This window comes from Alternaria burnsii (genome assembly GCF_013036055.1).
Source record: "Alternaria burnsii strain CBS107.38 chromosome Unknown 744, whole genome shotgun sequence".
Lineage (NCBI taxonomy): Eukaryota > Fungi > Ascomycota > Dothideomycetes > Pleosporales > Pleosporaceae > Alternaria > Alternaria burnsii.
The window spans coordinates 910,417-922,513 of record NW_024066119.1 but is presented as its reverse complement, the minus strand read 5'-3'; the positions used below and the strand labels follow the sequence as shown (position 1 = coordinate 922,513).

General features: G+C 52.6%; 5 protein-coding genes across 5 annotated transcripts; 2 read left to right on the top strand and 3 right to left on the bottom strand.

Moving 5' to 3' along the window:
* Positions 1-277: 277 nt before the first annotated feature.
* Positions 278-775, bottom strand: GT037_008781 (chitin synthesis regulation congo red resistance rcr protein; the record flags this gene model as incomplete). The annotated part of the gene is made up of 2 exons (XM_038933828.1): positions 278-575; positions 645-775. The coding sequence occupies 2 exons, from the start codon at positions 773-775 to the stop codon at positions 278-280; spliced, it is 429 nt and encodes a 142-aa protein (XP_038783793.1).
* Positions 776-3,290: 2,515 nt separating this feature from the next.
* Positions 3,291-4,488, bottom strand: GT037_008780 (adp-ribosylation factor family protein; the record flags this gene model as incomplete). Its single annotated transcript, XM_038933827.1, has 6 exons — positions 3,291-3,564; positions 3,612-3,683; positions 3,806-3,868; positions 3,994-4,013; positions 4,098-4,170; positions 4,334-4,488. Coding segments are annotated over 6 exons (657 nt in total), but the record flags the coding sequence as incomplete, so codon positions are not given.
* A 404-nt stretch (positions 4,489-4,892) lies between these two features.
* Positions 4,893-8,703, top strand: GT037_008779 (dna-directed rna polymerase i polypeptide 2; the record flags this gene model as incomplete). Its single annotated transcript, XM_038933826.1, has 4 exons — positions 4,893-4,930; positions 5,010-7,113; positions 7,178-8,180; positions 8,231-8,703. 4 exons carry the CDS (start codon positions 4,893-4,895, stop codon positions 8,701-8,703), a joined length of 3,618 nt encoding a protein of 1,205 aa, XP_038783791.1.
* A 264-nt stretch (positions 8,704-8,967) lies between these two features.
* On the bottom strand, positions 8,968-9,665 carry GT037_008778 (acyl-n-acyltransferase; the record flags this gene model as incomplete). Its single annotated transcript, XM_038933825.1, has 2 exons — positions 8,968-9,384; positions 9,441-9,665. The coding sequence occupies 2 exons, from the start codon at positions 9,663-9,665 to the stop codon at positions 8,968-8,970; spliced, it is 642 nt and encodes a 213-aa protein (XP_038783790.1).
* A 121-nt stretch (positions 9,666-9,786) lies between these two features.
* GT037_008777 (phospholipid:diacylglycerol acyltransferase) lies at positions 9,787-11,966 on the top strand (the record flags this gene model as incomplete). The annotated part of the gene is made up of 3 exons (XM_038933824.1): positions 9,787-10,242; positions 10,334-11,738; positions 11,818-11,966. 3 exons carry the CDS (start codon positions 9,787-9,789, stop codon positions 11,964-11,966), a joined length of 2,010 nt encoding a protein of 669 aa, XP_038783789.1.
* Between the last annotated feature and the right edge of the window lie 131 nt (positions 11,967-12,097).

The following is a 12,097-nucleotide window of genomic DNA, read 5'->3' as shown; positions in this document are numbered from 1 at the left end:
CACAGCAAACGTTCACAGATGCAAGCTTTGGGAAAAGACATTCATGTTCAGAAAGTTCTGGGGCAGCTTGTATTTATACATTGTCCATTGATTAAAGTATACAAGAGAAGTGCATTAAAACATAAGAGGTATCGAGCGTGTGCCATTCCGTAAAACCGACCGTATTCCAAATCCCTGAACGCCCGTCGAGCTCATCTCATTTCACGTCATGGCAGGATGTCGTCACATAATCCTCGTCCATCTTCCGTCATCCCTTCACACCTCGCGCACAATCTTTTCAAGCTTTGTGTGGTGGCGGGCCAGGCGGTGGCGCGTACCCTCCACCATACGTAGGCTGGGGAGTCTGAAGCTCAACACCGTTCTGCTGGCCATAGTAACTGCTATTCGCGCCTCCGCCGCCGTAGTAACCGTTGTTGTTGTTTGTGGCGGCAGAGTATGGCGGTGCAGGTTGCTGCTGGTTGCTGTAGTAGGGTGCGGCGGTTTGGTTGTTGTTGTAGGCGCCTGGGCGCGCGGCCCAACCTGTGCCGTAGAAGGGTTGGCGACCAGCTTTGCGGCGGCGACGAGCTGTAAGGCAACTAAGAGTGTGTTAGATCATGTTGCGATGAAGCTGGTAATGCGTTGATGCATGGAGGTAGAGGACTTACGAGCATAGTACGAAGAGAAGTAAGAAACCCACGACGACTACTACGAGGACTACCCAGCGTACCCAGTTATTCCATGCTGAGTTCCCGCAGCGGTAGTAGCCATAGCCTTGGCGATAGCACGTTCTAGCCATTGCGTATTAGAATCCGGTTGTTTGTATGTTCGTGTCGCAAGTATCGACTGACAATGATGCGCAAGTATGGAGGAGGCAAAGCGCAAGATGTGAAGTTGAAGTGATTGGAGTTGGAAATAAGAGGGAAGAAGAGGAAGAAGACGTATTGTTGTATGGGCCCCGAGTGTAAAGATGCCGTGATATGCGGCGGCAGTCTGGGCGCAGCAACGTTGTGACGTCGTCTGTCGCAAACACACCGGCCATGACCAAGCCGATCCGTTGATCCACCAAGCTTGCTTTCCCCAGAATAATAGTGCTACTGCGCCGCTTATGATACGCGACTAAGCTGTTGGCACCGCCACTAACAACAAACGATGAAAGAAAAGATGATGATGATGATGGTGATGAATCGCGCAAACACTTACCCGTCGTCGTAGTATTGTCTGCTTTGAAGATGCATGATTGTAACTGCCAACCAGCTGTCAATCTGTCAGGTGAGAAGATTTTTACGTCTGTAGGGATTCGAGATGGAATGGCGAAAGGAGACCAAAGGTAACGATGTAGAGCAGAATAGAGAGAGACCGAACAGCAGGGTTTCCGAACTGCTCTTATGACGATATACGCTCGAGAGGGGAAAGATGTGACCAGGGCTCAGCCACAGCCAAGATGGCCCTAGGCCGTCGGTAATCCGCACGCCGGCGTGCCCACTTTTGACGGGTGAAGCGGAGCTTTGTGACGATTACTCTGCTTACTACGACATTATTGGTTGATGGGAAGGACTTTTCGAGCTGGTGATTGTTCTCGCTGAGGCGCAGTTACGATGGAAGAGACCTGAGTAGGGCAGCGCAGTTTCTAGCCTATTCTCGAAGACTGAAAGGGGACTATGCGACAAGGAATGGTGCTGCCTGGACGGCTTTGACTAAGATGACCAGAGCGATTTTTGCTCGGTGGCTCCCGAAGACCTTTGGGTTGCTGCGCCTGTTGCTTTCGTAATGTTGTATCGAGTCCAGACAGGCTAAGAGTACGTATCTCCGCCTCTTAGTTGCGAGACATGCGTGGCCGATCATGTCAGCAGTGCGCATGAGGTTTTCTGTTGCGTGTTCACTTAGCTGCCGATGTCGTGAGATGGTCGCACCACACGTGGTCCATGATACTTTGCCGGGTGCTCTCGACGGTGTTCTTCGTGTGACCAAGGCTGGCCGATTGAAAAGATCGCAAGTCGCGAGGCCAGTGAGGATCGAGCCATTGTGCGAGTCCTTGAGAGGCAACGGAACACCAACGACCCCAAGATTCTCCTGAGGTGCTTCAGCGTGTAATCATTCGTAACACATTACTCGAACGATGGGGTTCTCATTACTGCTTCACGTACATGTACAGATGAGCCCGCCCACAGCAACCATACCCCACACCCTCAGAGCGCCACACCCACTCAACCCTACGCCACAAACCCTCTCCCCGTCTGTATCCATCGCCATCGCGAACTTCTACCCACTTCCCCGTTCACCCCTCCAGCTCATCGGTTGTCCATCCAAGCATGCCATTCCTCTCAAAGGGGAGACAGGGGTTCGCATGTGCTCAAACACCCTTCAACCAATCACAAGCCCTCTACTCAGGATTCCCTGGGAGACGCTAATGCAGGATGAGTTGTTCAATTGTTGATGGCATGGATTTTGCTTGGGTCCCACCCCGATTTTCTGCCAGCGGGTGAGTTGTGCGAAATAATAGTTGTTTGCTTTCCTCTTATGCATTAATCCTCTCCTCTTTTCCCCTCCCTGCCTGGTGGAGTTGTTCGTTTTTGTTGCAATATTTGGCGCCAGTTGCTGCTTGCTCGGCATTCCAAAGTACCGGAGGCATTGAGCCATGTGCAGCAGGGAAATATGAATGGAAGAACGTGAGGAGGCCTGCTTGAGGAAAGAGCCGCGACGAGCGCCTGCGCACGCAATTGCACTGTATTCCTCAACGAACACGTATCCGGACAGCTTGTCCTTACGAGGCCGATTGTCGCGCCTCTGCGCACATGGCATACCAAGGTCACGAGAGTCAGGACAGCACTAGTCCACGTTCGACACACGACAGAGACGAAGATACCATTATATCGCTGCAAACTCAGGTCACTCCTTATGGAGTGGAAAAAGGGACGAAGCATGCGCAGCCGTACATGTCATTCATACATGGACCAAACTCTTCCCGTCTTTTCTTAGCCGCTACATGTTCGCTGGTATATGGAACAAAGAGGATGATACATGATGAGGAAGGAGCAGTCGCCGTCATAATGATATGAAAAGAAGTAAACGTGTCGAGCTGGGGAACTGGAATGGCCATCGCTAGCCTGCAGAGCGATCTGCCCGTCTTTTCTTCCATCAAGTCGTAAGAATCATTAAAGATGTCATGTAAAGCTGACGACCGTAATTCGTGAGAACGTAGGCACGTCAACATCGTGAAGTTGCGAAAACACCAAACCCAGTCGAATGCGTCGTGAACGGCACCTGACCGACGCGGTCACGTTACGTCGGTCGAATACGAACAACACAATACCTCACTTGCTGGCTCGGGCGATCAACCACTGGAGAACAGCATCGAGGTTGGTCTCCTCCTTTGCGCTGATCCCGTAGCAACTCACCTCTCGGTGCGACACTGACTTGAGGTCGAGCGCTTCGATGAGCTCATCCACCGAGAGCTTGTTGGGCAAGTCGGACTTGTTGCCCAAGACCAGGAGAGGAATGCCTTCTAGAGCCGGCTTCTCCAACAGGAGTTTAAGCTCTTCGCCAGCAACTGGCAGGGCCTCCTTATCAGCAGAGTCGACGATGAACCTATGGCAATGAGCGACAGGATGCTATCACATGCAGAAGAGACGTACACAATGGCATTCACACCGCGGCAGTACCGCTCCCACATGGAACGGAACCTAGGTTGGCCTCCGAGATCCCAACTGTTGCCGCTGGTCAGCAGATGCGCCTCCGGACTAGTAGACCGTCCTGCACCCCGCAAGGCTGGGCTTGGCGCTGCAAGAGCCGGACATGCGTGACCAAGGAGAACATGGGAAACACTCACCACTTCAAGGTTACATGACCTTTCTGGACGCGCTTCATATTGAAGCCAACAGTCGGGATGGAGCTAGGACCAGTCAGCGCTTGGCCCAGCTACGATGGCGTTCATGGTTGCGCAAAGCAGTAGCTTCGGGACACGGATGAAACAACGTCGCCGCCGGCTCGCGCAACTCGGGACGGATGTAGACCTACTCGACAGTAAACTCTCCTCCCTATACACGAATGGGTCAGCTTGCATGCATCGAGACTGATGATGTCGATACAGGAGGTTGTTTCCGCATCAGGAAGAGACTCACCGCCAGAACTCTCAACAGCGAAGTCTTGCCAGCGTTTTGCAACCCGATCATGGTGATGTCCATCTCAGTCGCCCTATATGGTGTCAGCAGTCATCAGCCAGGCCATGTTATCGTCGCCCGTGATGTTGCTTCTTCGTGGGCGCAAGCTGAGCAGTTGGCAGAGTATCAAATAGCGCATCAGGCAGGCATCAGAGCGATGGCATTTGACATGGTAAGAAAAGGACAGGTAAGCATACCAGAACAGGCGAAGCAGCCAGTCGTAGATGCGACGGAAGAGGTTCGCCATGGCGGTTGTCAGGGCGATTTCTGACTCGGTGCTGTTGTCGTGATCTGGTCGGGAGGAGTGGTGATGTATGGGCGATGGAGGGAAGTCTGGGAACCTTGATCCTTGCTGCGGGGCATGTAATAGGCGTGATCGCCGTAGTCTGAGCAGCAGCAACGGGCAAATGGAGTTAGTTCCCAAAGTAAAAAGCGGATGCAAAGAGCGCAGGCAATGCTGTGAGGAAGTAGAGAAGCAGAGCTGTGCCGCCCTAACGAAAGCCCGGAGTGGTTCACGCTGCAGCACAGTGATGGAGCCGCCGCGGCGTGTGACTTTGGCCAGCGCGCTAGGCAGGGGTGGCCTATCGGACTAGTCTAGTAAAAAAGTTCGAGATTGGCGTCGCAACTTCACAATCGCGCTGCAGCTTGCCAAACGCGACCGCCCCAATACTCTGGGAAAATATATTCTGCGCATACCGCTGCGAGTTGCGTCTCTTGTTCCCGGTCTACAGTGACAAACAGCCACCTGCACAAACCATGGCGCCTGCCGCAAGGGCCGACAGCCCGCAGGAATGGTCGACCAAGGCAAGCGACTACTTTTTTCGACATTGACCACCCCCATATCTAATAGGTAATCCAGTTTGACACGCTCAGGCGGCACGACTTGTTCCGCAACCCCCCCAAAGACAAGACGGCCTATCCCACGCTCGCTGCCGCCGTGGACCCCCACATCAACTCGTTCAACACCATCTTCACTCCCGGCGGCCAGCTAGCCCAGGGCATACGAGACATTGGCACCAAGATCTTCCTCGATGGCGACCCATACGCCGCCCCCGAAGACGTCGGCCAGAGAAACCGCCTCTCTCTGCGCATCTCTGATGTCTTCCTCGACAAGCCAGTCCTGCCGCCTTCCAACAAGGTCGCGCTGAAGAACCGAAACATCTATCCCGCTGAGGCCCGAGAACGACATGCTTCGTACCGTGGCAAGATGCGCGCGCGACTTGAGTGGCGGGTCAACAACGGAGATTGGCAGGAAGACGTCGTGGATCTCGGCGGCGTGCCCGTCATGCTGAGATCGAACCGCTGCCAGCTTGAGGGCATGTCGCCAGCCGCACTAGTCAAGGCGAAAGAAGAGTCCGACGAGCTGGGTGGCTACTTCATCGTCAACGGCATCGAGAAGATTATCCGTCTCCTCCAGGTCAACCGTCGCAACTACCCCATGGCCATCAAGCGTGGCGCCTTTACCAACCGTGGCCCCGGTTACACCCAGTTCGGTATCCAGCTCAGATCGATGCGACCCGACCAGACCTCGCAAACCAACGCCCTGCACTACCTCAGCGACGGCAATGTCAACTTCCGTTTTTCATGGCGCAAGTCCGAATACCTCGTCCCCATCGTCATGGTGATGAAGGCCTTGGTCGAAACCAACGACCGCGAGATTTTCGAGGGTCTGGTTGGCGCCGCCGGCTCAGCAGGTCTGGAAGAGAAGCAATTCGTTACCGATCGCGTGGAACTGCTACTCCGAACATACAAGGTCTACGGGCTGCACACCAAGGCGAAGACTCGCGCATATCTTGGTGGGAAGTTCAAGGTCGTACTTGGTCTGCCAGCCGATGTCACCGACGAGGAGGCCGGTACAGAATTCCTCCGCAAGATCGTTCTACCTCATCTAGGCTGCGTAAATGTCACACCGAGCCAGGACGCGGACAAGTTCAGGATGCTGCTGTTCATGGCCAGGAAGCTCTATGCTTTGGTTGAAGGCGACTGCGCTGTCGACAACCCGGATGCCGTCCAGAACCAGGAGATTCTGCTAGGCGGCCAACTCTACGGCATGATTCTGAAGGAGAAGCTGGAGGAGTGGCTCAACAGCTTTCAGCTAGTCCTGAGGGAATGGGGAAGGAAGACCGAGTACAAGCCCTTCACATCTCAAGATTTCACCAAGGATTGGAACTCGAGGATCCTCCGAAGAACACAAATGAACCTTGGTCAAGCTATGGAGTACTTCCTCAGTACAGGCAATCTGATCAGTCCGACTGGTCTCGACTTGCAACAAACATCCGGATATGTTGTGGTTGCTGAGAAATTGAACTTTCCACGTTTCATCTCCCATTTCCGAATGGTACATCGAGGTGCTTTCTTCGCCCAGCTTAAGACAACCACGGTTCGTAAATTGCTGCCGGAGTCATGGGGCTTCATGTGTCCTGTCCACACCCCTGACGGTAGTCCTTGTGGACTTCTCAACCATTTTGCCCACAAGTGCAAGATTGCGACTTCCAACCTCGATGTCTCGGCAATTCCCAATCTCGTTGCGCAACTGGGCGTATCGAGCAAGTCATCTGCCTCCCTGGAAGCTAGTGTGGTTGTCCAATTAGACGGTCGTGTCCTAGGTTTCTGCTCGCCAAAGCAAGCCAAGGTCATCGCGGACACACTTCGTTATTGGAAGGTTGAAGGCTCACACAATGTACCATTGGAGATGGAAATTGGTTACATCCCCGGATCCAACGGTGGCCAGTACCCAGGTGTCTACATGTTCTCGCAAAGCTCGCGAATGTACCGACCTGTCAAGTACTTGCCTCTCAGCAAGACAGACTACGTAGGACCATTCGAGCAACCATACATGTCGATTGCATGCACGGATGCCGAAATTGTATCCGGTGATTCAACGCACGTGGAGATCGAGCCCACGAATATCTTCAGTATCATCGCCAACCAAACACCCTTTTCAGACTTCAATCAATCGCCACGTAACATGTACCAGGTAAGTTGTAATTGTCAGAAATGCATGTGAGACATAAGCTGACTTTTTACCTCCACGTTTTCAGTGTCAGATGGGTAAACAATCGATGGGTACACCGGGAACTGCTATGGCCTACCGAACCGACAACAAGACCTACCGCTTACAGACTGGCCAAACTCCCATCGCTCGGCCTCCACTGCACAACGAGTACGGCATGGACAACTTCCCGAACGGAATGAACGCAGTTGTGGCTGTCATCTCCTACACCGGATACGACATGGACGACGCTATGATCTTGAACAAGTCATCACACGAGCGCGGTTTCGGCCACGGCACTGTTTACAAGACGAAGATTTGTGACCTTGAGGAAGGTAGCCGAAGGAATCGATCAAGCAGGACAGTGACCAAGCTGTTTGGCTTTGCTCCCGAAGGCTTAGTGAAAGCCGCGGCCAAGGAGACTCTCGATGAAGACGGTCTTCCTCGCATTGGAACTATGCTGCGATCGGGCGACGTCATTGCTGCATGGCACACTGTTTCGTACGACCCAGCTACCGGTGATTACATTAACCGCGATGGCCAGACACAGTTCTTCAAATACAAGGACGATGAACTTGCTTTTGTCGAAGAAGTCCGCATCATCGGCACTGAGGATGGAGCACAACCATGCCAGAAGCTCAGCATCAAGCTTCGCATTCCTCGTTCTCCTGTTGTTGGTGACAAGTTCTCTTCCAGACATGGACAAAAGGGTGTCGTCAGTCAGAAGTTCCCTACTCCAGACATGCCATTCTCGGAAAGCGGTATGCAGCCTGATGTTATCATCAATCCTCACGCTTTCCCCTCGCGAATGACAATCGGTATGTTCGTCGAGTCGCTAGCTGGAAAGTCTGGAGCACTCCACGGTATGGCCCAGGATTCAACGCCCTTCCGCTTTGATGAGCAAAATACTGCTGTCGACTATTTTGGTCACCAGCTATCCAAGGCTGGTTACAACTACTACGGCAACGAGCCTATGTACTCCGGTATCACTGGACAAGAATTGCATGCAGATATCTATATCGGTGTCGTCTACTACCAGCGTCTACGACACAGTAAGTCATTCTTCTAATAACAACCTATACTTTTGCTTACAATTACGCAGTGGTCAATGATAAGTTCCAAGCCAGAACCACGGGTCCTGTGGTGTCCACGACAGGGCAGCCTATCAAGGGAAGAAGCAAGGGAGGTGGTATCCGTGTCGGAGAAATGGAACGTGATTCTCTGCTTGCTCACGGCACAGCCTTCCTTCTCCAGGACCGTTTGATGAACTGCTCCGATTACACCAAAGCAGCCATCTGCCGTACCTGTGGCTCTTTCCTCAGCACAACACCAACCGTCAGCGAGTACGGTCGCAAGAAGGATAGAAGTGGCAAGGACATTACCATCCGTTGCAGAAGGTGCGCCGTATTGGCCGACAACACCAGCAGCAAAGCCGATCTATGGATGGACGCACAAGGCCTGCGATACTCTGGTGGCGAAGACGTTGCCGTGGTTGCAGTACCTGGTGTGCTCAAATTCCTTGACATTGAGCTGGCTAGTATGGGTGTCAGGCTCAAGTTCAACGTCGGGCCGTAAAGAGTTGGGAGAATTGAGAAATGTGAATGAAGATGATGGAAACGTGTTTGCGCATTTTCATGGCGTATTCTGGTTAGTGGCACTTGTCAAAAAGTGGGTTTAGCAGCATTAATGGGCGTCTGGCGCACGAACGAATCAGCATAGACTGTAGTATGAATTGAAGCATACCCTTCAAGAATCTTGGTTTGTTGTTCTCGAGAGTAGCGGCTTGTGAGCCACCAAAAGAAAAACAGAGAGGGTTTTCTTGTATGTCTTTCTCTTGTTTCAAGAGTAAAGCTCTGCATCGTCCATCCTCCTCATATCCGACATGCCACCCATCTCGCCATGCCCAGCATGTTCGGGTCTCTTGAGCGCAGTTCCCTCCTTCAAGTAGAGTATCAACCTAAACGCCGCGTTGCCATTCAAGTAGTATCTATGCAACCGTTTGCTCCTGATAAATCCCAATCTCTCGTACAATTTCAAGCTCGCAGTATTCGACACCTCGGTCTCTAGAACTATCTCGTCGGCGTCGCGCGCGGTCATGGCATCAATGGCCAGTCGGACAAGTTGCGTGGCTATGCCTCGGCCGCGGTATTCTTCTTGGGTCGCGAGCATGGCGATGTAGCCGCGGTAGGTGCCGCTGCGGTGCGGTTCGAGTTTGCATGTGATTACGCCGATTAGAGTGTTAGTGGAGGAGAGGGCCTGTGGGATGGAGTCAGTTTATCTGAGAGGTAGAGAGGTGAAGAAGGGACTGGTACCATATAGCACAGGTCACCCCATTGGTACAAGAAATACCGGTATACATAGATGCTGTAAGGCTCGGAAAGGTCTTTGGAGATTAGTTGGCGGATGGCGGGGAGGTATTGCTCTTCTTTCGAGGGCTCGTATTGGACGTATTGGAGGTCTGAGTTGCTTAGCTCTTTGGCGTCGGTTCTCTTTGCCGGCGCATTGCTTGTGACGTCGCCATCTTCATTGTCGGCCATGGCGCGTAGGACATGAGAGCGATGCGCGGCAAGTGGAGGGGCTTCGATAGCGGGAGGCTGTCCGGCTTGGCAGCATCAGGAACGTGCTTCTCCCGCATCCTTGTGCCGATCATTCCGTCACATGTCGGAGGTCTCGGTCTTTGGGAAAGATAGACAAAATCCCTCGTGGCTGGCGCCCACGTTTCCTCGAATAAACCCGCGTAGACATTACAACTTTGTGTACATGTCTTTTCTAAGACGCCGCTTCGGCGGTGGCAGCGCTGGCGCCGGCGACGATAGCGAGATCTCGACACCCGACTTGTCCCGCGAGCCCTCGCCCGGACCGGACGGTAAACGGCCTGCGAACCTACGCCTGATCACCGCCGAGCAGCTTCAGACGCTGAAGAAGAAGGGCCAGCACAAGAAGCGAAGAAATGTATGGGTGTTTGGACTTGGAGGTCTGTTTGGGCTGCTGCTGGCCGGCTTCTTTGCCAGCAGTAACGACATGATTGATCTAAGCAGTCTGGAGGGTGTCAACCTCGAGAGCATCATGGAAGCGCTACCGGACAACTTCGTGAAGAGTGCGCAGCAGTTACAGGTGCGCGATATTTCCGCTTCTTCCCAGAATCGACTGCACTGCAGTAACTATGAGTTGTCAAGAATCGAGGCTGACTACCCCAACTCAATAGAAAACAGAACGAGACGCCGTAAACTACGATTCCTTCGCCGTCGGTCTCCATGCGCAGAAACAAGGCATAAAAGCGAAACATCCCGTCATCATGATTCCAGGCGTCATCTCGACAGGTCTTGAATCTTGGGGCACTGAAGAAGGCTCGAGACAATACTTTCGCAAGAGGCTATGGGGTTCGTGGACAATGATGCGCGCACTCGTCCTGGACAAGGTTCAGTGGAAACGGCATATTATGCTCGACAAAGATACGGGTCTTGATCCCCCAGGCGTGAAGCTACGAGCAGCCCAGGGGTTTGACGCAGCTGACTTCTTCATCACGGGCTACTGGATATGGAATAAGATCCTTGAGAACCTCGCTACGATAGGCTACGATCCCGGGAACGCCTTCACGGCGGCTTACGATTGGCGCATGTCATACATGAACTACGAGATCCGTGATCAGTACTTCACTCGTCTAAAGTCCCACATCGAAGTTGCAGTGCGCGTCTCGGATAGGAAGGTCGTCCTCCTCTCGCACTCCATGGGCTCTCAAGTATTATACTACTTCCTACACTGGGTCGAGGCAAAGGGATACGGAAATGGTGGGTCAGGTTGGGTGGATGAATACATCGATAGCTGGATCAACATCAGCGGATGTATGCTCGGCGCATTGAAAGATATGCCCGCCGTCCTCTCTGGCGAGATGAAAGACACTGCCCAACTAAACGCCTTTGCGGTCTACGGTCTCGAACGTTTTCTTTCCCGCTACGAACGCGCCGAGATTTTCCGCGCAATGCCAGGCTTGTCTTCCATGCTGCCGCTTGGTGGAAACGCCGTTTGGGGCGACGAGAATGGTGCGCCCGACGACCTACCTGGGCAGAACGTCACCTTTGGCCCCTTCATTCGTTTCCGCAACGCCAATTCTACCATGACGCAAAAGAATATTACCGTCGACGACAGCCTGCCTTTTCTCTTCCGCAACACAGAACCCTGGTTCAAGAAGATGATTCAGACATCCTACTCCCATGGCGTAGCGCATACCACCAAGCAGGTTGAGGACAACCAATTTATCCCCGCTAAATGGGTGAACCCTCTCGAGACGCGACTGCCACTCGCTCCTAACTTCAAGATCTATTGCTTTTATGGTATCGGTAAGGATACGGAGCGTGGGTACTATTACCGCAGTGATGACGATCCTTTGTCGGGTTTGAACGTAACGCTCGATACCATGTACACCCAGGATAATGTTGATCACGGCGTCGTCATGGGCGAGGGAGATGGAACAGTCAACCTCCTTAGTTCAGGTTACATGTGCACGAAAGGATGGAAGATGAAGAGATATAACCCAGCTGGCGTCAAGGTCACAACGTTTGAAATGAAACATGAACCTGATCGATTCAGTCCTAGGGGCGGTCCGAATACTGGTATGTTGTCTCTTTTTCATATCTTTCGTCGTTGTTGTTGTTGTTGTAGAGTCTTTGCTGACGAGACTTGTGAAACTAGCGGATCACGTTGACATTCTTGGGAGGATGTCATTGAACGATTTGATTTTGCAGGTTGCCGGTGGAAGAGGTGAATTGATCAACGAAACTATTCATTCTAATATCAGAGAATATGCCGAAAAGGTCAAGATTTATGAGGAGGAGGCGTGAGTTTCTTAGGTATTGGATGTGCTTGAGACCGTGAGGTGGTATTATGGCTATTACGCCTGGACATCGGATAATGATCATGAGGATGAGGATGACTAGCGTGGTTGTGACACTTATGGGATGGTGGTGGGATT